Genomic DNA, 21,844 nt, shown 5'->3' with positions numbered 1-21,844 from the left:
TATCAGATTCTTTTCCCCGCTCTGTTACAAGAGACTCTGAGAATAGGCATGTTGTCAAGTCAGGGAGAAACCATCAGCAAGACCCACCCACTATTTCCTTTTGTCCCGTGATTTCTAAGCGTGGGTCTGAGAAGTTTTTCATTTGCCACATCACTTTCCCCAAGAAAACCTGCTGTTTACTGCTGAATTGGATCAAATGCTAAACCACAGAAAACCCAATTGATGTTTATTCCGATTCAGCGGTAAACAGAGGGTTTTCTCAGACAAAAAAAATGGCAGGAGAAACTGCATGAGCAGTCAGGTATCAAGGAGGATCTCATTGGAAGAACCACCAGTGATGGTTGGATAGCTCAGATCACTTACTTTAGTATGTGGCCAAGCAAGCAGGGTGGATTTGATTTAAATCAAATCAATTTAAATCACAATTTAAATCATGATTTAAATCACTAGTCAGTAAGACTTGATTTATTTTTTTATTTTTTACAGAAAGACATTCCTGCTGATATAATTTTCATATTTACAACCAGATGAAGTTTTCATTTTTGGAATAATAAATTTTCAGAGTACTTTTTACATTTATATCAAAAATTACTGATGTGGTTATACTATTAGAAATACATAGACAGATAATTATTGTGAGGTTTAATAAGTTAACTGTTTATATTTGGACAACTTTTCTGCTATATTGGAAGGAGAAAAATAATCATTTCCTTAATAACAATTTATTTAACTAAAACAATAACATTATAGCATATGTATCCATGTTTGTTAGCTGATGTGGTTAAAAAAAAAAAACCCACACAACTTAGACTGAGTTTCAGCACACATGAAAAACTTAAAACAAATCCTTATTTCCTGATGAATAGCCTTTGGACTTTAACGTAACTTAAATAGAAAATTATATTTAGAAAGATTTTTTCCCTCCAAAAGCATTTTATTTTAAAAATCTGATTTAAATCAAAAAAACCAACTCAAATAAAAAAAATCCAATTTAAACAGAAATTCGATTTTTTTATTTTTAATTTAAAAAATCTTTTATTTTTATCCCCCCTGAAAGCAACCCTGTTGCCTCCTTCTGCTAAGTGGGATTGTGTGTCCTGAAGTCCTGGTGAGATAGTACCTCTACTCTCCGTCTCGCCTTGCCTTGCCCTGACTTGCCTTTTAACTCTAAATTGCAAATTTCTGCCCTGTCTTCCTTCTTCAGCTCCAACCCTGTTTCACGTTTGATTATATATCGACCAGACGCTGATGCGGTGATCTTTGGAGCCAGCTGCCATCAGTCTCTTTTGGGGCTGGCTGTGGTCCGAAAAGGCTACGCAGTGGACTGCTGCCGTGTGGTAGTCCAGGACGGCCAAAGGCTTCATCTTCTTCCAGCCAAAGAGGCGGATGCGGTGATCCCAGCCGGCAGTCGCCAGGATTTTCTTGTCTTGGCGGAGGGTCACCTCGGCGATCCCGGGATTGGTGAGTTCATATGTTTGTTGGAGCTGAGAAAAGAAGGGGGAAATAAGCTGAGGACCCTGGAGAATGATTTGTTACTGCACTCAAAGTACCATAGAACTGTAGGGTTGAAAGGGACCCTGAGGGTCTTCTACTCCAACCCCCTACGATGCAGGAATCACAGAAAAAGAATCCCTGACAAATGACCACCCAGCCTATTTAAAAGCCTCCAAGGAAGGAGAGTCGACCACTTTCCAAGGTGGTCCATTCCACTGTCAAACAGCTCTTACTGTCAGGAAATTCTTCCTACTTCCTCGTAACTCAAAGCCATTGGTTCAGGTCCTACCCTCCGGCGCAGCAGAAAACAAGCTTGAATATTTGAAGATGGCTATCGTATCTCCTCCCAGTCTCCTCGTTACCAAGCAAAACATAACCAACTCCCTCGGCTGTTCCTCATATGGCTCCGTTTCCCAGACCCTTGATCGTCTGGGTCTCCCTTCTCTGCAACAAATATAGAAGCAGCCCTGAAAAATCTGACACCCTTTGGCTCCTTCGAAGGAGACCAAATGTGAGAAAGCTGCACAAGAGGCGTCTCCCACCACCATTCTTGTAAGAACCTAATAAGAGCCTGCTGGATCAGGCCAATGGTCCATCTACTGTAGTTGGTAGTCATCTGCCTCTTGTGGGTAGTTTAACTACCGTATTTTCCGGCATATAAGACGACTGGGCGTATAAGACGACCCCCAACTTTTCCAGTTAAAATATAGAGTTTGAGATATACTCGACCGCAGATTCTCCACCCGGCGTATAAGACGACCCCCGACTTTTGAGAAGATTTTCCTGGATTAAAAAGTAGTCTTATACGCCAGAATATACAGTATATGCTTCATGGCGTCAATACTTTCTTTTATCTGTCTGGAACTGTCCAGCATTCACCTTCCTCGGATGCCTACGAGTTCTAGCGTTACGAGAGGAGAAGAACTTTCCCCCCATCCACTTTCTGCATGCTTCTATACCGTCGCGTCTCTCCTCCCCGTCTGCCCATGATTTTCCTTCTTTCACAGAGCACCCCTTTCCCGATGTGGAGTAAAGAGGGTCTTCGTATCGTAGGAAGAAAACGAATTTGAGCTAGGCAAGTGGTAGGAGAGAAAAGTTGCTTTGAAATTGGTTGGAGGAGGTTTTAAAATTGGATTGTTAGGTATATAAGGTTTCATGGACATGCATAAACAAGTATATTATAATGGAACCGAGAGGGGGAGTGGAGGGAAGTTGACCAAAAATGTATGGTTTAATTTGGTTATGAAATTTTTCTTTTCTTTTCTGTTTTGTTTTGTTATTCTTGGAAAATCAATAAATTGTTATCAAAAAGAAAAGAAAGAAAAAGAAAAGAAAGAAATTGGTTGTTTTCTTGTGCAAAGCTGAAATAAAAACAAATGGGGCCTGAAACAGGACACTGCAGTATGCCATGCTCTTGTTTAGGGTGTAGCCAGCCAGCCAGCCATGCCCTCCTATGGAAAACTCAATTTCCCATCACCCTTCTGTGACCACTGAGCACGCTCAGTCTTCACTGGGCTATTTTTTAAGGTTGTGTGGACTCTTAGGGATCCGCCCCCCCTTAAAGATTTTTTGAATTTCTGCAAACCTTGGGGGGTAGGCCAAGCTTACACACAAGGTTTTTCCCCCCAGCTCATGCTTTCCATGAACTGGAATTTGGAGAATTTAGGTAGTTCTGCTGCCTGTAACTTTCACTTTTCTCCCCTGCGCTCCATTTTGTTGTGTCCTGCTGTTTATTGACTGAGCATTTTTTTTTTTAGTGTGGCTTGACAATCGTCTTATTGCTGTAACTTAATACTTCATCATAAATTCTTTGTGAATTTAAAAAGGTGGGGTGAAAATGCTTACATAAATATAAAACGAACGTAATTGCTATTTTGGAAGTAATTTCCCTGCTGCCCGAAATCGGGAGCCAGTGAGGGTTGAGAACTTAGTGTGACATTTTTCTTTTAAAATACATAAAACAGTACCATTAAAACATTGTAAGGAAAACTAAATGAAATAAGTACACCAGGCTACAGAAAATCTGGACATATAAATGACAAGAGGAGTCCACATTATCTAACCTTTCCTCTGCCTTTGCTACTGGGCTTTCGATAAGTTGATAACTTTGTCAAAATTAAGCAGCTCCCAAATGTTACTCATCAGCTTCCAGGCACCATGGGCGATTTCCAATTCTCTGTATGTACCAGGTGCAGGAAACCTTTGGCACCTCCAGATGTTGCTGAACTACAACTCCCATCAGCCCCTGCAAGCATGGCCAATGACCAAGGAGGGCCAAAGGTTCCCCACACCTGTATGGCTAACATTGGATTTATCCTGTTAGGTGTATTTTTTAGCATAGTTGAAAAGGCTAAGGAGTAAACCCTGCACAAATCCGGAATGGAGTCCCTAAGATGGTTGGATGGCATCTTGTACGCTTCCTTCTGGCAATTCCTGCAGCCCTGCTGGTGCCAAACGTATTGCTCTGCTTTCCTTTGGACCACATCAGCAAGGCTGAGCAGTGGGGTCTTGTTGTCTGGGCAGCCCAGGACCTCAAAACTCACTGCCTAGGTTTGCACCCCAAGGAAGTCACTTCAGTGCCGCTAACGCAGCCGTTTGACTTCACCCCCTTCGGAGGAGCACTCCATTGCCTCTCGAAACAGACAGACACCAAGAAGAAGCTGAAAAGGAGCAGGGCTTGGCAGATGAAAATGACTATATGGAACTCGCAGAAATGACCGGGAAACTCCGTGACCAGAGGGACGACGCGGTGGAAAAAGAATGGATGAATTTTAAATTGTATTTAAAAAATCTTTGTATGATATATAACTGGAGGATAAGTTAGGTTGTAGATAAGAAGATAGGTGAGTAAGATATAGGATAAGGATTAAGATAAAATGTTAAGATTAATTAATTAAGCAATGTTATGAAAGGAGGTTAATAGGTATAGGATTTTTAATGAATTTTGGTAAGTATAAAGTAGAGTAAGATTGTTATGAATTTATTTAGTTACGAAAAGATAATTTGACAAGGGACGCAGGAGGAGGAGGCAGGAGGAAGTCCTACTATGATGTGAGGAAGAAATATTAGTTATAAGAAATATGTATGTTGGTATGTTTTGTCTTTATTAGTTGTTTATGTAGTTGTGGTTTGTTGATGTTTTTCTTGTTAAAATTTTTCAATAGATATTATTTTTAAAAAATGAAAAGGAGCAGGGCGATAGTGTTGCTGCCACGGTTCAGAAATGAGTCCTGACCAGCCAGTTGAAGACCACTGACCTATCGGACCCCCCTAGAGAAGGAAGAGAGGCACACCCTTTTCGCTTCCATTTCTGCACAGATGGAAAAGTAATTCTAACTCCGCAAACCGCGGCAGTCACGTCCGGCCTGACAGGTTGAAGCGCTTCAAAAATGATGGGAGACGATTTGGCCTACGAGGGGATGAGCTGTAAGGCTTAACATGTGCAGCGATGATTCGAAAAAAGAAAGACGCAGCTGCTCGGCTCTACCTGCTCCTCGGACGACTTGATTCTTGAGCATTCGTCCTGATTTACTTGCGCAAAGCTTATGCAGAGGTTGGACCAGGCAATGATCTTTACTGAGCATTCATTTGGATTTGATTGCAGGGTGGTTATGTGACAATGTGCGGTCATCTTGATTTGCTTGCAGGATGCCTTCTATGTCTTCCCGTTAGTCATTTGATCCTGCCACACTTTTCAGTGCGTTTCCTCATCAGTCTCCTAACCACAAAGTGAGTTTGTGATACTTTAATCTGCTTCGGTTGCACAAACCTTTTTTTTTTTTTAAAGGCACTTGAATACCTTGTGCAAAACTGTTCAGAGCCTGTAGGTACCCTTGAGGTGTTTGTTTGTTTGTTTGTTTGGAGTAGCTAATTGCCCCAAAGCTTTTCATGACACTTTTAACATGGATGATTTCGGTCAATGACTGGCTACTCCAAAATCTCACGATGAACTGGAATTCTATTTAAGATCCTATGCAGGTACTTTATTACCAGCAGATATGTTAAATCAGAATTAAGTCCCGCTACATTCAAAGAAGGTACGGCTAGCTGGCTGGAGCCTTGAAGAGGAACACGCTGCAATTTTTTGTTACAGGTTCCACAAGCTTATTTCTCGACAGCATCTACAACGCCCACTCCATTTTCTTGGGGTGGGAGGTGGGATATCACTCTCCCCCTCCGTCAGAAAATTTGGGATAATTTCATTCAATCAAAAGTTAATGAATTATAAGCTGAGGAAGGACATAAGATAAGTTCATAGGTCAACATGGTGCTATTGTTAATGCATTTTTGGTGCCAGGCAAAAACCTCTCTCTTTTCCCAGGCATTGGAAGGATTATGATCATATGTTTTGCTGCTCAGGTTTTTTTTGGGGCTGTTTTACTGGGGCTGTTTTGAATAGATTTTTTTTTTGTATAGTTTTTATTGCAACGCACTGTTCCCTCAATTTTATGTTATGCTTTTAAGTTTTTTAAAATGCTCCAAGTCGCTTAGAAACTCTTTACATAGCAAGAGACTAATGAATTGAATATGAAAAAGTAAGATATTTAAAGCATTATTTAAATGCCCTATTATTAGGGGTGTTGGTTTTTATTTACCTGGCATTTAATTTAATGTCAATTATTTATCTGGTGGATAAGGCAATTCTGATCATTTATAGGTTTGGTTATGTAAATAAGAGTTTTAGTACTTTTTAAAAGAGGTCTAACTATGTTTATATACATACACTGTATGTATAGTGTCAGTGCATAATAATATAAAGTCTAAAATAACCAGACATACATGCAGTAAAAAAGCGAATAAATAACAGAAACAGATGTAATGTTTTAAAATGCTAAATTTCAGGGTATTAGGTCATATGCACTACCTTCTGTGCCCCTAGTTTATTATGAGCTATGATGTTTGGCTAGGGATAGATGGACCTTTCAGTTTCTCGATTTTTCCACTCTTAAATTCAGCTCTCCACATTTCCACATCAGTTTGCAATTTTTCTATAAGCAACAATGCCATCGTGAAAACTTGCCGGCGTATCAGAGTGTCCTAGCAGACACATTTTTGCAAAGCAATTTTCTCTAATATAATGCGCTTTCATGCACACTTTAACCGAGCATATGCAAAGTTTCCTACACGTAACTTGGCTGGAGATCTGCTTTGCAGAATTTGGAGAAGTCCAAATTTCAAAGGAGGGCCGAGTTTCGGGCGAGTGCTTTATGTCGAAAGCTGAAAATTAGAGGAGAGGTTCGCCTTCAAATGTGAAATGAATCGGTTTTCTCCTCCAGGTCTATGCTTGGCCTTCTGAGGAAGCCTCTGAGATTCCTCCCCGCAAGAAAAGAACAGTCTCAAACCCATTATCCATTTGTTACACTATCTCGGCCTAACCACTTTCCTTTGCGGCCTCCCCACCATGGTGCCCGGCACAGACTCTGGACAGCCTCCTGGAGACAAGAGAGCCTCGTTTCACCAACTCTTCACCGGCACACTGGACCGGTGCCATCCCAAACGGGGCCGCTCTTGCGTCACGTCTTTGGACAGCCGGTTACCGAGCGAGGAGTCGCCCAAAATGCTTCGGGAGTAAAAATAATGTGCCACTGAGTGGCTTTCCAAGCACCACCATTACCTCAGGGATGTGGAATGTCGAGGGGAAAAAACCCATCTGGTTCATATTATTAATCCAATAGGAAAGAGAGAGGGGGGAGGGGATAGGTGGAAATAACCTGATGTGAGGCTCTTAATGCTTTCGTTGGAGAGACAGCAAGTAAAGATGGGGGAATGGCCTTGAATCAATGAATTGTAGAATTGTAGAGGTGGAAGGGACCACGAGGATCATCCAGCCCAAATCCCTGCCATGGCAGGAATCTTTTGCCCAACATGGGACTCGAACCCACAACCCAAAGATTAAGAGTCTCATGCTCTACTGACTGAGCTGTCTCTTGATCTAAGTGGGGAATGTTTCAGAACCAGCCTTGGCAAAAACGCCCAGAGCCCAGAGTTCACTCCAAGTAGCAATATCTAATTCTATTACAGTGGTACTTCTGGTTACAAACGGGATCCGTTCCAGAGCCCCGTTCGTAACCCGTGACGTGCGTAACCTGAAGTGCCGCATGCGCGCAACGCGATTCGGCACTTCTGCGCATGCGCGTGACATCATTTGATGCGTCTGCTCATGCGGGAACCGCCGAACCCGGAAGTAACGCGTTCCGTTATTTCCGGGTTCGGAGCGTTCGTAACCCGTGTTGTACGCATCCTGAAGCATTCGTAACAAGAGGTACGACTGTATAATACTGATGACAACAAACCCATTCTATAGTTGCCGTGTGACTAGTGGGGTCTGCAATAAGAAGTTAGAAGCAGCCGCCTTATGCTGTGTAAATATATGTGTTATTATTACAATTTCTGTGGTCTGGTCTTTGACCATAATAAAGATTGATTGCTGCGTCAGACCATTGGCCCATATAGCTCAGCACTGTCTACACCGACTGGCCCTCCAGCTGTTGTTGGACTACAACTCCCATCATCCCTAGCTAGCAGGACCAGTGGTTGGGGTGATGGGGGTTGTAGTCCAACAACAGCTGGAGACCCAACCTTGAGAAACGATGGCCTGCCCCATCACAGAATGGCTGTGTATGTTGCATGCACGGGAGGAGAACCGCATATCCAAATGTTAACTCGGTGTCAAAAAAGCTTTGCATGTGGGAAGCGAGCACATTATTATTATTATTATTATTATTATTATTATTATTATTATTATTGATATACCGCCCTATGCCCAGAGGTCCAGGGTGGTTCACAGAACAAAATCAAAATATAAACCCACAAGTTATATAATCAAAATAAAAACAACAACCTAATAACACCCCCCCCAAAAAAAAACAACCCACATTTTAAATGGGCAAAGGATCAGGCTTTCTGCATGCTATCTTTCCACTTGCAGGGAGGAATCACATGGCAGACACAACACCCCCCCCCCCGCATCTGCAATTTTTTAAGGGTTAAATGAGGTCTGAGGCTGCTGAACATCAGTGGAAATTGATCCCTTAATGTGCAGGATTAGAACTTAATTTGGATTAAAACCAACAACAGAGATAACTCTGAGGACTCTGCCCACTATGCAAATGACTCATCTCAGCTTTTCACACGTTCTACTTCTAAGCATCCGGGCGCCCCGTCTTTGGCCATCCAGCAACAGGAGGCTTGAGTCCTGCCCCTAATTAAGTACGACTTAACCTCTTGGCATTGACCGGCTCTTTTGTCAATGTACAGACTACTCTCTGGCCATTACCATTTGCTGTCATTAGGTGACCTTGGCTACTCCGAGAGATGTCTTTAATGAAGGCAGCTGCTTCATTGGAGTGGAACACTGTACACCCTGCCCTTCTGTAATAATAAACTCCCTTTCCCATTATAGACTGGAATGTCCAAAGAACAGAGACTTAATTTCAGAACGCTACAATCAAAATCCTATTAGACCTTCATAGCAAATCTTCAATCATCCACTTGCTAGCGGCTGCACTATCAGTCATAGCACAAGGGCGGAAGGACCCCTCAAGGCTCTGTTTATTGCAACTTCTGACAAACCCATCAAATTTGCAGATGGCACCAAACTGGGAGGACAGATCCTGAAGCTGAGGCTCCAATACTTGGGCCAGCCCATGAGAAGAGAAGATTCTCTGGAAAAGACCCTGATGCTGGGAAAGATTGAGGGCACAAGGAGAAGGCGATGACGGAGGACGAGATGGTTGGACAGTGTTCTCGAAGCTACTAACATGAGTTTGACCAAACTGTGGGAGGCAGTGGAAGACAGGTGTGCCTGCCATGCTCTGGTCCATGGGGTCACAAAGAGTCGGACACGACTGAACGACTGAACAACAACAACAGCCTGGTAAACAGGAGACTAAAAGGAGATATGATAGCCATCTTCAAACATCTAAAGGGACAACAAGGTGGGTTAGGATGAATGATCAATTGCTGTCAGTAGGTTTATGATGCAATGTAATATCACAGTTGTGGACCTTTTTCTTTCTTTCTTTGTTAAGCTGATTGCAGGTATATTGTCCAAAGTGGAACACTAATATTCCATCGATGGGAGACTAATGGCCTCCTGATACCTGTGGCAGATTTCTGGGATGTGGGACACAGGGACAGAGAGAAGCAGAGAGCGAGAGAGCTTGGGGAAGATATTCAATGCCCATTCCATCCTATAAAGTGCAGGAGGAAATTCTACCTTGAAAAACAAACACATTACTCATGTGCATAAATGTAGCATTGCGCATATGTTCTATATTTTATTTATAACTCTTTTTAGTTGCCATTCTAGCCAGAGGCAACTCTCAAGTAATAAAAACCCAAGAAAAGTAATAATGAACACTTTAAAAAAAAGTGCAATAAACCTTACACTTTAAAGAATAGAAAGCTATAAATGAGCAACACATCAGCACCTTGGGTCACCCCAAGTAAATGCCCCCCGCCCCAAACCAGCCTCAGCTGGTGGCTGAAAGCATATAAGGTCCTACACTTTGGAAGTACTATACCACTCTAAAAAGTCATGGCTTCTCCCAAAGAATCCTGGGAAGTGGAGTCTGTTAAAGGTGCTGAGATTTGCTAGGAGGCCTCTCTTCCCTGATTCCCAGGGCTACAATGCCCAGAGTTCCCTGCGAGTTTGTGAAATCAGCCTGAGAAGACCAAGGGTGAGGAACTTCAGTTCTGTGGGCAGAATGTGGCCTTCAGAACCCCTTTCAGGCCCCACCCACTTTCCCTAGGCCACTCCCCTGACTAGTCCTGCTCCACATCAAGAGCGTTTTATGCCTGCAATGTGTCCTCTGACAATGCCTCTTCCTTGGTCTAGGCCAGTGTTCCCCAAACTTGGGTCTCCAGCTGTTTTTGGACTACAATTCCTACCATCCCTAGCTAGCAGGGCCAGTGGTGATGGGAACAGTAGTCCAAAAAAACAGTTTGGGAAACAATGGTCTAGGTGGAGGACAGAGAAGGGGATGTGTGTACAAGGAAACCATCTTACTTCACCAGAGTAAAATATTACCTTAATAGCTTCAACTGCTTTGCCTCTGGCTCCGCCCACCATCGACACATGGCCCCCAAAATGCTGTCCAGAAAGGAATGTGGCCCCTGGGCTAAAAAAGCTTCCTCACACTTGTGTTAAGACCTTAGTGGGGTCTGCATAAAAACGAAAAGGACGGAGAAGAACCAACGACTTAACGGAAGATGAAGAAGTGTCTCCATCTTCACCCGGCTCCCCCCCCCCCCGGATCATAACCAGCCTGTGATTAATTAGCTAGGGATTGGCAACAGCCCCACTTCATGACTAAATATTTGTTCAGTCTATCAAGCCGTTAGCGAAAAAGCAGAACAAATGGCGCGGAGAGGGTAAACGCACTGACCTCCAGGCTCTGCTGCTCATTGCATCTCCAGCAGCAAAGCATCTTCTCAGACGAGGCCGAGACCCCCTTGGCCTTCTCAGAGTCAAAGTCAAGGCCCATGATTGGCTCCTGATGACATGCGAGCCGGCTCTGCATTCTCCCCATTGACAAATTCCACAGAACCACTGATCCATCCTCATAGCCGACCAGAAGGGAAGGATGCGAACTGACCTTGGGCTGATAGGAAACACAGAACAGATGAGTGAAGGGGCCTGGCGAACTCCCCACCAGTTATTAGACCCAAACCCGACGAGTAAATGCAGGCAGGGCAGAGAACTCCAAAAGGCACTGTTAAAACAAGCTACAATACCCTAAACCTTGAATACCCACCGGGACTAACTATCATAACCTGGCATGTGTAGGCAACTGATTTTTTTTAAAAGAGGGGAAGGGCAATTGGAACAGTTATCCCTACCCTTAATTAAAATCTCATAATGCTGGTTATTTCAAAAGCTTAATATGATGATTTAGTTTAATCTTGGGTTGGGCCCTAATAAAGAAAGCCTGGTTGGAATGCAAATTGGCAGAGCCGAATTCCTCTCTCCTCTTGCCGAAAAGTGATGTCAAACATCTTCTCAACACTTCATCGCCCCAAAACGCTTCTAGCGACACTTATTTCCCATTTAATTTGCAGCAAGTTCCCCATCAAAAAGCTCCTTATAATTTGAATTTTATTGGCCGTACAGTGGTACCTCAGGTTACATACGCTTCAGGTTACAGACTCCGCTAACCCAGAAATAATGCTTCAGGTTAAGAACTTTGCTTCAGGATGAGAACAGAAATCGTGCTCTGGCGGCGCAGCGGCAGCGGGAGGCCCCATTAGCTAAAGTGGTGCTTCAGGTTAAGAACAGTTTCAGGTTAAGAACGGACCTCCGGAACGAATTAAGTACGTAACCAGAGGTACCACTGTATATGGAAAGAATTGGATCTGATTCAGGTAAAGCATTTATGACATTATTCATCGATGGCAACCGCGGCGTTAGTACAAAACAACAGAAAAGCAGATGAAGGAGCAGGAACGATGGACAGGGAACTCAAATGCAGGGACTTTCAAACTGTTAAAATTATAGTGTTGGAAGAAGAATAAGTGAGAGAGAAGAAAAAGTCGTTAAAATGTCAAAACATATTTTCCCCTCGGTATTATAGGAAGGATTCTGTTTTAGGGTTGGGTTAATTTAAGGAAATTAAAGAATGTGTTGTGAGCTAATCTGAGGTTCTTTAGTTATCGTATTTTTTCGTGTATAATACGCCCCCGTGTATAAGAGACCCCTATTTTTGAGGACTCCAAATTAAGAAAATGGGGGAGATTGCCCAGAGTTGCTGAGCATTTTTAAGGGGGATTGCCAAAAATCATTCACCCGTCTGGCCTATCACCTGTCCCCTTGCCGGCAGAAACAGCCAATCGCCCGCCCACTTGCCACAGCGACAGCCAATCAACACCAGCCCTTGCCGCAGCCACCAATAGCCGAGGAAAATCCCCGGCTCGCGGCAGCAACCAATCCCACGTTCCCCCTTATGCACTATGAGTGTATAAGATGACCCCCAATTTTAAAGATAATTTCTTAAGAAAAAAACCTTGTCTTATACATGGAAAAGTACGGTATGTATTTATGATGATAGCCAACCCAGCTTGTTGTCCTCTTCTTCTAGCTGCAGCCCTCACCCCATGTACCTCAAACTTTTTATCTGGAAGGTCCTGTATAGATTTTGAGGGTGTGTTAGGGATGCAGGGGAGAAGGAGAGGAATGGGGAGTCCCATGACCCAAGGGGAAGCCTGTTTCGCTCATGCAACGGAACATTTAAACTATAGTGTTTGCATTGTAATGTAACCCGATTTACATACCGCCTCATATATTTCCGAAAAATCATTCTAAGGAGTTTACGCAAAACAACGTCAAATATCCATACCAGCAACACCAACAGACTTTAAAAACAAGTAGACATTTCAGAACACTGTGCAATGGATGGCGGATGTTTATATCCTTCCAACCTTGAACCTATAAGTCTCTGAAAGATCCACTGCCATTTCAACCTTTGAACGTATAGATTATATAGGTAGGACAATCTCATTTGGATATCTATTTGGACATATGAATGGTTTCATAATAATAGGTAAAGGGTAAAGGGACCCCTGACCATTAGGTCCAGCCGTGTCCGACTCTGGGGTTGGGGCACTCATCTTGGGTTACTGGCCGAGGGAGCCGGCGTACAGCTTCTGGGTCATGTGGCCAGCATGACAAAGCCGCTTCTGGTGAACCAGAGCAGCGCACGGAAACGCCGTTTACCTTACCGCCGGAGCGGTACCTATTTATCTACTTGCACTTTGATGTGCTATCAAACTGCTAGGTGGGCAGGAGCTGGGACCGAGCAACGGGAGCTCACCCCATCACGGGGATTCGAACCGCCGACCTTCTGATCAGCAAGCCCTAGGCTCTGTGGTTTAACCCACAGCACCACCCGGGTCCCCTTCATAATAATAGATACGTTTAAATTAGGATTGATACTGCTAATATGAGCTGGCATCATTATTTTCGTGTTATATTTTAAACATATTAAAACAAACAAGGAAGCAAGCAGATGTAATAAAATCTTCAATATATATCAGGTTTTTTTAAAAAAATAAACACCACGGAATTGCATGTTGGTAGGCTTGCCTACACAAAAGAGTTTTGAGCAGGCCTTGGAAAAAGATCAAAGAACATGGCTGCTTAATATTAAATTTGTGCATATTTTCATATATGAGTTGGTATAAGTGTGGAATAAAGAATATGTGCGTGTGTGTGTGTGTTTTTTTTTAAAAGCTCAAGTAAAGTGCTGTCCAAGGATACTATCTCCAATACCAAGGAAAACTATTTTCTTTCTCTCCCCATCCCCCCAAAGGGAAAAAAAAAACAATCTCCTGAACCCAAAGAGTTAACAGGTCTGAATCCCGCTGTAACCAATTGAGAGATATTTTGATTAATGATGTCACAGGTCAAAGGGCATGGCACCCTGGCCAGCCACCCAATTTATTTAAGTCTCTGAAATAACTCAAAGAAAGGAACGTTACTGGATTACGTGTCACACTTAAGGAAAATATTCATCATTGCACCGGCCGGCTGATGGATGGCCCCTGCAAATCGGAAGACACATGATGTGGGCAAGAGGTTCAAAAGTCGTAATCAAAGCAAATAAAAAAACAACAACCCACAAATGCCCGTTAACGCCCGCTATAGATTTTAAAGGAGAAAACACACACGCACAATGGCTCAAATACTTTCCGACAGAACGCAGAGATGCCACACCCTCCTACCCCACTTTCAGATCTGACCTCTTGCCAGATCTTTATGTTAATTAATAAATTAATTAGAGGTAGCTTTTGAAGAATTAAATGCCCAAGACAACCGTGAATTGACCCTCCCCCTCCCCCATTACCCCTTCAGACCGGTATCAAGACCCATGTTATAATACTGAAATTGTTTTAAGAATCACTAGGCTAGCTACAATGGATGATCCTGCTGGTGAAAATAGTCTCGCAGCAGTCCTTCTTGTTAAAGCCTGCTCTGTGATCGATCCCTCCTCCCCTCTCCATCGTAAGGGGAAGATTTTTAAGAATGCCGTAAGAATCCGGGTTGGATGAGAATGGCGAAGGTCATGAGTTGCATTTGCCCGTCGCTTTGTACAGAGGAAAAAAGTTTCGCGGCGACTTGACAAGGTGAAATGCAATGAATAAAAGCGATTCAGAACCGGGGAAAAAAATTAAAGCAAGGGGCAATGCAAAATAGATAAAATGCTGATTCTGTAACGTATGACTAAGGACAGGTCCTAACCTGCCCCACTAAAAGATGAGCTCCACTGATGGGGGCAACTTCCTTATCAAAGGCCTGAGTAAAGGTCTTAGCCTGGTGCCTAAAGACTGAGGGGGCCAGGCAGGTCTCTCTGGGGAGAGCATTCCATAGATGGGGAACCACCACTGAAAAGGCCCGTTCTGATGTAGCCACCCTCTGCATCTCGCATCTCCCTTGGCTGGGTCTCTGCCAAAAACTGCAGGGTCTTGGCTGGTTCATATGGGGAGAGTGGCCGCTGATCAGACCAAAGGCCTGCCCGATCTAGAATCCTGTATTCCAACCAGATACCTGTGGGATTCTCATAGGTATCACATGATGGCAACAGTTCTCTCCTGTTGTTCCCCAGTGATGGGTATGCATAAGTATAGTGGTTAACTTGTTTTGGAAGGCATTCCCTGGCCTATTTTAATTTATGTGCCATCACTGGATTGTTGGTTTTTTGACTGCTATTTAGCAGTCTGTTTTGCTGTCTTTTCATGATGGTTGATGAATTGTACAGCAACTTGGGTGCCATTTTTTTTTTTAACGGAGAATGTGAGCCGTATGTTTTATAAATTAACAGTGCTGTAATCTTTGGAAGAGTAGAAAGGAAGGTCCAAACAGCAGCTTGAGGTCGGATGGAACATTCCTCCCTCCTTTGAAGGAATATGTCTTTTACAGTGGTAACTTGGGTTAAGAACTTAATTCATTCTGGAGGTCCATTCTTAACCTGAAACTGTTCTTAACCTGAGGTACCACTTTAGCTAATGGGGCCTCCCGCTGCCGCTGCAACACCACCACGCAATTTCTGTTCTCATCCTGAAGCAAAGTTCTTAACCCAAGGTACCATTTCTGGGTTAGCGGAGTCTGTAACCTGAAGCGTCTGTAACCTGAAGCGTATCCACTGGGCTCCTGCAAATCATAGCCAACTGGAAAGGGTTGAATCTGCACACCCAAGGATTGTCTTCCCTTAATTTTCCCAGCAGGAAAAGTGCTATGTTGTGCAATGGTGAGCATTTTTTTAAAAAAGCTAACAAGAATGCATGTAGAAACTGGAAATGCAATAAGCACTTTATTATATAAATTCCATTAATACATATTCCTGACAAGTTGACAGTGATTCTCCATTGTTTCCTTCCTTCCTTCCTTCCTGGACAGGCTTCCAAATGAAATAGCAATAAACCTCTGTCTGTCTGTCTGTGCGGTAAGTGTAACACTTCTGAATATTCTAATGTTCTATAACTACCACCTTGACTACAGCATCTTTTGATTCACATCCGAGCAGTCGATGAAGGGAGAAGCTGAAAGCTTTGCTATAAAGAAATTAATCTGTTTTGATAGTCACTGTAATTCATTTATGATTTTTGTGATTAACTGTATTCTACCAGGATCTAGGACAAGCGTGTATGAAGTGCTATATAAAAGCTTTGACAACTTTTCTGTTGTGTGAATGTTTCTGTCTCTCTAGAAGACTAAATGTTCTATGCTTCCCTACCACTCTTCCCCTCTTTGGAGCACTGGGGAAAGAAAGTAAAACATGGACAGGGAATCTGTGGTCTTCCAGATGTTGTTGGACTGCAACTTCTATCATCCTTGACCAAAGGCCATGCTAACCGGAGCTGCTGGGAATTGGGAGTCTTCATTAATTCCAAAGACAGAAATCCATTCCAAACATATATTAAATATTTTGGTAAGTTATTTGCTATGCATTTGGAAACCTCTTGACATATTTCAACTACATTTTGCATGATGTTTCCCAAGACCTAGGAGCAGGTTTCCCTCCATGTGTGGATCCATTTTGTCTAGGTTTTGGATGCTGGGTGCCACTTTATAATAACATAATAATAATTTATTATTTGTACCCCGCCCATCCAGCTGGGTTTCCCCAGCCACTCTGGGCAGCTTCCAACAAAGATTAAAATACATTAAAATGTCACACATTAAAAACTTCCCTAAACAGGGCTGCCTTCAGATGTTTTCTAAATGTCAGGTAGTTGTTTATCTCTTTGACATCTGATGGAAGGGCGTTCCACAGGGAGGGCGCCACTGCCGAGAAGGCCCTCTGCCTGGTTTCCTGTAGCTTTGCTTCTCGCAGTGAGGGAACCGCCAGAAGGCCCTTGGGGCTGGACCTTAGTGTCCAGGCAGTACGATGGGGTTTTTGAGTCAAGATGGCGCACGGAACCTTTCAAAACATCATGATTTCAGCCAGTTTTTGCATGATGGTCCCCAAGATCCAAGAGCAGGTTTTCATCTTGCGTTTGGATACTGGACACCGTTTTGAATCAAGATGGTGCAGTGAACTTTTCAAAACCGATTTGAGCCACTGATTTAAAAACCACACCAATTTTGTCGTTGTTGTTTCTCAGAATCCCCAAACAATGCTGAGTATGAGGCTGCTAGTGTATGATAATGTAAGCATTATGCATACATAAATATGTTAAGCTCTCTAAATCTGAAGAGGCAAGGTAGGTAGTAACATGGTTGGTTCACACCAGACAAGCAAATCAAAATACAGTCATGTTGATTAAAGCTCAAGTGTTTTATTCAAACACTTCAAAGCAAGGCTACCAAATGCCTTGCCAAATCCATGTTCCATGATCATTATTTCCCGCTCTGACTGGATACTTAAAAAACAAACAAAAAACAACTACCCCGGCTAAACTTTGCTTACAAAACTCACAACCCGCATCATCTGGTGAAGTGTGGAAAGCTCCAGCGGTTCTGTGAAGGATGTTCCCGTTTCCCTCCCACCCTTAATAGCATAATTAGTTGATTGCTTTTGACAATCAATCAAAAATAAATAAATATAAAAACCTCAAGAGTGAAGAATGATTCATGGGCTCCGTATATAGAAAAATGAATCACAGTGAGGGAAGCATTTTGTAATTAGCAAGCTCCCGTTGGCTTACCTGCCACATCTTCAGACACATGGGCATGCCCAACTTGGCATCGGCCTCTGGCTTCAAGGTACAGACTGAAATCTTGGATGGCAGCTCCAAAACCCGAACCTGACATCAGGAAAACAAGTTTAGTTGGCCCGGCGCCAGGCACAATGATGAGTCTCCTAAGGTGATTTGCAAAAAAAAAAAAAGGTGGTGCAAGCTCTTTTGTTGCTCGGGGATGGTGGGAGAAAACAAATCAACCCAGAGGAAGCCTCAGAAATCATAACTGCTAAGAAAGGGCAAAGGAAGCTGCCTGTGGTGCCCCGCTAGACGAAAATAATTCGTCCTGCGAAAATTTTCATCTAGCGGGTTTTTCGTCTAGCGAAGTGGCAATGCAAGCCGCGTTTTCGCTAGACGGAAAAAAAAGACGAAAAATTTTCGTCTTGCGAGGCAGCCCCATAGACTTTTTCGTCTTGCGAGGCTGCCTTCCGCTAGACGAATGCCTTCGTCTAGCGAGTTTTCCGTCTAGTGAGGCATTCGTCTAGCGGGGCACCACTGTATATTGAGTCAGAACATCTAGTTCAGTACTGTCTACACGGGCTGGCAGCAGTGGCGTAGATAGCCGCTCAGATGCCTGGGGTGTGTGTGGGGTATCCTGCAGCCAGGGTGGGGCAATCCGCGTCCATGGGGGCAGGGCGATCCACTCGTGGGGGTGGGGTGATCTGCCCGTGGGGGCAGAATGAGCCTCTCCAATTCTTGCAGGCTCTCCACTGCCTCCCCCCCAGCTGTAGGGTGGCTGAGGGAGAGGCAGTAGGCAGACCCAAGTCCCACGCTGCCGTTTTATGCAGCATGCAACCTGCAGACGCCCAAGCCACCACGTCACTCCTAAAAAGTTTTGTGAGCCCTAAAAAAACCCAAACAACTCATTTTGTCACTCCCTTTAGTGATGACACCTGGGGCACAACACCCCCCCCCCCGCACCCCCTTCCTCCGCCACCCGCTGGCATTGGTTCTCCAGGGTTCCAGGAGACGTGGGGGCGTCCAACCTGGGTCCTTCTGCATTCAGAGCACATGCTCTGTCACAGAGCTATGGTGTTTTTGCATCAGCTTTTGAAAAGTTATTGGCTCTCAGGTACTTGGATAAAAAGTTGTCTCTGAACCTCGGAGAAAGGTACCTGGGCTTCATTGCTGGATCATAGAATTGTAGAGTTGGAAGGGAACCTGAGGATTATCAAGTCCAACCCCCGCCCCTGCAATGAAGGAATACGCAGCCATCCTGCTGTTAGCCCCTACAAGAGAAGAATGGCTGATAAAGATGATGGGCTATGCCGAAATGGCGAAAATGACCAGGAAGATGAGAGATTAAGAAGATAACAAATTTAATAAAAAATGGAGAAAATTTCTAAGTTATGGGTACTTAAAAGGACACTGTAAACAAGTAAAAAAAATTGGCAGGACTTAAAAAAAACAACCGACTTGCAATGTAACGAGAACTATGGTGAGAATTGAGTGTTAAGAAAATATGGAAAATTTTATATGATGCAGTTGGAAAAGAATAATTATGGAAACCATGGAGGGAAGTCCAGAGATTCAGAGAATCCTATGTGTATGACTTATTTGTGAAGTTACAGGTAGGTAGCCGTGTTGGTCTGCCATAGTCAAAACAAAATTAAGCTAAGCACCCATAATTTCAACACAGTTCCCAATGAATTGTACCTCCAATCTCAGGAGCGTACATAGCGCTGAGAACACCAGGGCACTTGTCGGGGGAGGAGAAGGTACTGCTAGTGCTCTAACTAGGGGAAGCCAGCTAACTTGCTGCCCAATCCTATTCACATTGACTTGGAAGTAAATCCCACCAAGAAATGTAGGACGATGCCTCGTAGTCAGTCCACTGAGCTCAGCATTGTCCTCAAAAGGGGTGGGGAAACCTGTGGTCCTCCATATGTTGGCTTTGGCCATGCTGGACAGCTTCTGCATGCAAAACACATGCTTTACAGCTGAGCTTTGGTTCCTTCATTGCACACAAAGCAGCCTTATACTGAGTCATTGGTCTCTATAGGCCAGCACTGTCTATGTCTTTTATTTAGTTATTCATTTTATTTGCCAACTTTCTCCCAGTGAAGAATTCAATGCATCTCACAACACAAACCCAACACAACTAAAAATTCACACACACCCCGTTAAATAAGCAACCTTGTTTAAAATAGCATTGAAATCACTTTAAACCGTCATAACAGCCAGTGACTGGTCAGAGGCCTGTTGGAACAAAAAAATCTCTTTGCCTGCTAGCAAAAGGAAAGCAGAGTGGGGGACCAGGCGAGCCTTGAGTGGGAGTAAATACCATTATCTGGGAGCAGCCACCAAGAAGGCCCTCTCTAGTGCTCGCTTCGCCAGCACATATACTAAAACTGGAACGATACAGAGAAGACAAGAAGGCCCTCTCTTGTGTCTCACCAAATACCTAGGAGGCCACAAGTTTGCTATTTGCTCTTATCACTTGCCATGGTAGCTTCCCAGGATAGTGTGTGGAGGAAAGCAGCCTGAGCCTCTGTTCCCATTTTAAAGAACAGCAAAGAACTAGGAGAGCTTGCGTTCCTAAGGGTTCTTTGCATTTCTCAGCACAGAGCAGAACCATGCACATTTACTCAGAAGGAAGTCCCTCTGAGTTCCATAGGCCTTGATCACTAGCAAGTGTGTTCAGGTTTGCTGTCCCAGTGCCAAGCTTAAACGAGTTGTGAAAGAGCCACCGTCAGCTTTCCCAACTTCCTTCAGTTAAAAACAGCTACAGACATGTGTGTGTATCTGAGATAATTTGGATTGGGGCAATGGCCCTCCCCCCGCCCCCCTGACTCAAAAGCACATGCTTCCAAAAGTGCAACTTGCCCAGTATGGTACCTGCAGGTTGCCTCCCCGTGAGCCATGGAGCAGATTCAGGAGGGCAATTTAAATGGTGTTTTAACCTCCCCCCCCCCTAGTTCACACTTTCCCCACTTCATCACTGCCTTAAAAAAAAAAAAGGAAACCTGTGATTAGATGACCCTCATCAGGTCTACTTTGTTGCTAAATCTGCAAAGAAGTGGAAAAGCCTAGAACATGGGTAGGCAAACTAAGGCCCGGGGGCAGGATCCAGCCCAATCACCTTCTAAATGCGGCCCGTGGACGGTCCGGGAATCAGCGTGTTCTTAACATGAGTAGAATGTGTCCTTTTATTTAAAATGCATCTCTGGGTTATTTGTGGGGCATAGGAATTTGTTCATCCCACCCCCCAAATATAGTCTGGCCTACCACATGGTCTGAGGGATGGTGGACCGGCCCCCCTGCTGAAAAAGTCTGCTGACCCCTGGGCCCTAGAACATGGATGGTGAATCTTCCAGATTCTGTTGAGCTCCAACTCCCCTCATCTCTGCCCATTGCCCATGGTGGTTGGAGCTGAAGTGACTGAGAGCCTAACAACATATGGTTAGCCACATGCTTCCCTAGCCACGATCTAGGCAGAGAAGGATATATTTCTGCATCTTAATACCTGCTGCATTCATCGCGGCTCAGGAAAGAGAAGGCAAGACCTGAGGGTTGTTGGCTGCTATTGCTGAAGACCAAAGGTAGCGAGTTTGGGGCACTTCCTGCAGCATGCAAAAGGGTTAAGTCTGCTAGAATGGAAGACCCAACAAGCAGCCTGCAATGGTTGCCACCGAGCCTCAGAAATAAATCCCAGGTCTCATGTACTTTGTCGACTGTAGCTTAAACCAGAAGATGTTCTGTGCTGATCTTCTCTCCCTTTTTGTGCTTACTAGGAGAGTTTTTGTCTTTGCCTGAGGCTAATAGTGTTCCTGGGTGGCTATAGGTGGCCACAAGAAAACACACCCTTCTCCTTTTGCACATTTATAATGCTTTTTAGCATGTTTCTGGCAAATTGGCAAGAGAAGTGCATGTAACTCATAATTGGTGATTTAAATGCAATCAGGAACAAATAAATGTCTGTTCAGGTCTTATTATTCACAGACGGAATTTGCTTCAAGACAAAATTACCCCCTTTGGGTCCCAGCCAAGCATAAACACATATTAAGTCTTCATGTTAATCATAAGCCTCAAAAGTACTTTGGCTCATGGTGTTACCTCTTTGAGGATAGAATATATAGGTGCTTACACATGAATTTTGTGGAATTCTTGACTTGGACACTTAAAAAAATAATCTGGCAAGACCGTGACTGCAAACAGCAAAGCCAAGGCCACC

General features: G+C 43.8%; 1 protein-coding gene across 3 annotated transcripts in view; it reads right to left on the bottom strand.

Annotated features, from left to right (window-relative positions):
* Positions 1-1,043: 1,043 nt before the first annotated feature.
* The window catches only part of GNB1L (G protein subunit beta 1 like), a 68,796-nt gene continuing 47,995 nt past the window's right edge, over positions 1,044-21,844 (bottom strand). For 2 of the 3 annotated variants that reach the window (XM_033174917.1, XM_033174918.1), the window contains exons 6-8: positions 17,638-17,736; positions 10,884-11,099; positions 1,044-1,484 (exon numbers count right to left, since the gene is read on the bottom strand). In XM_033174917.1, coding sequence (XP_033030808.1) covers positions 1,218-1,484; positions 10,884-11,099; positions 17,638-17,736 — 582 coding nt within the window. In that variant the 3' untranslated portion in view covers positions 1,044-1,217. The remainder of the gene's footprint in view (positions 1,485-10,883; positions 11,100-17,637; positions 17,737-21,844) is intronic. The other variant, XM_033174919.1, reaches the window with a different exon arrangement.

This window comes from Lacerta agilis, chromosome 17 (assembly GCF_009819535.1).
Source record: "Lacerta agilis isolate rLacAgi1 chromosome 17, rLacAgi1.pri, whole genome shotgun sequence".
Lineage (NCBI taxonomy): Eukaryota > Metazoa > Chordata > Lepidosauria > Squamata > Lacertidae > Lacerta > Lacerta agilis.
Note: the sequence above shows the minus strand (reverse complement) of the source record. Positions and strands in the feature narration are given on the sequence as shown.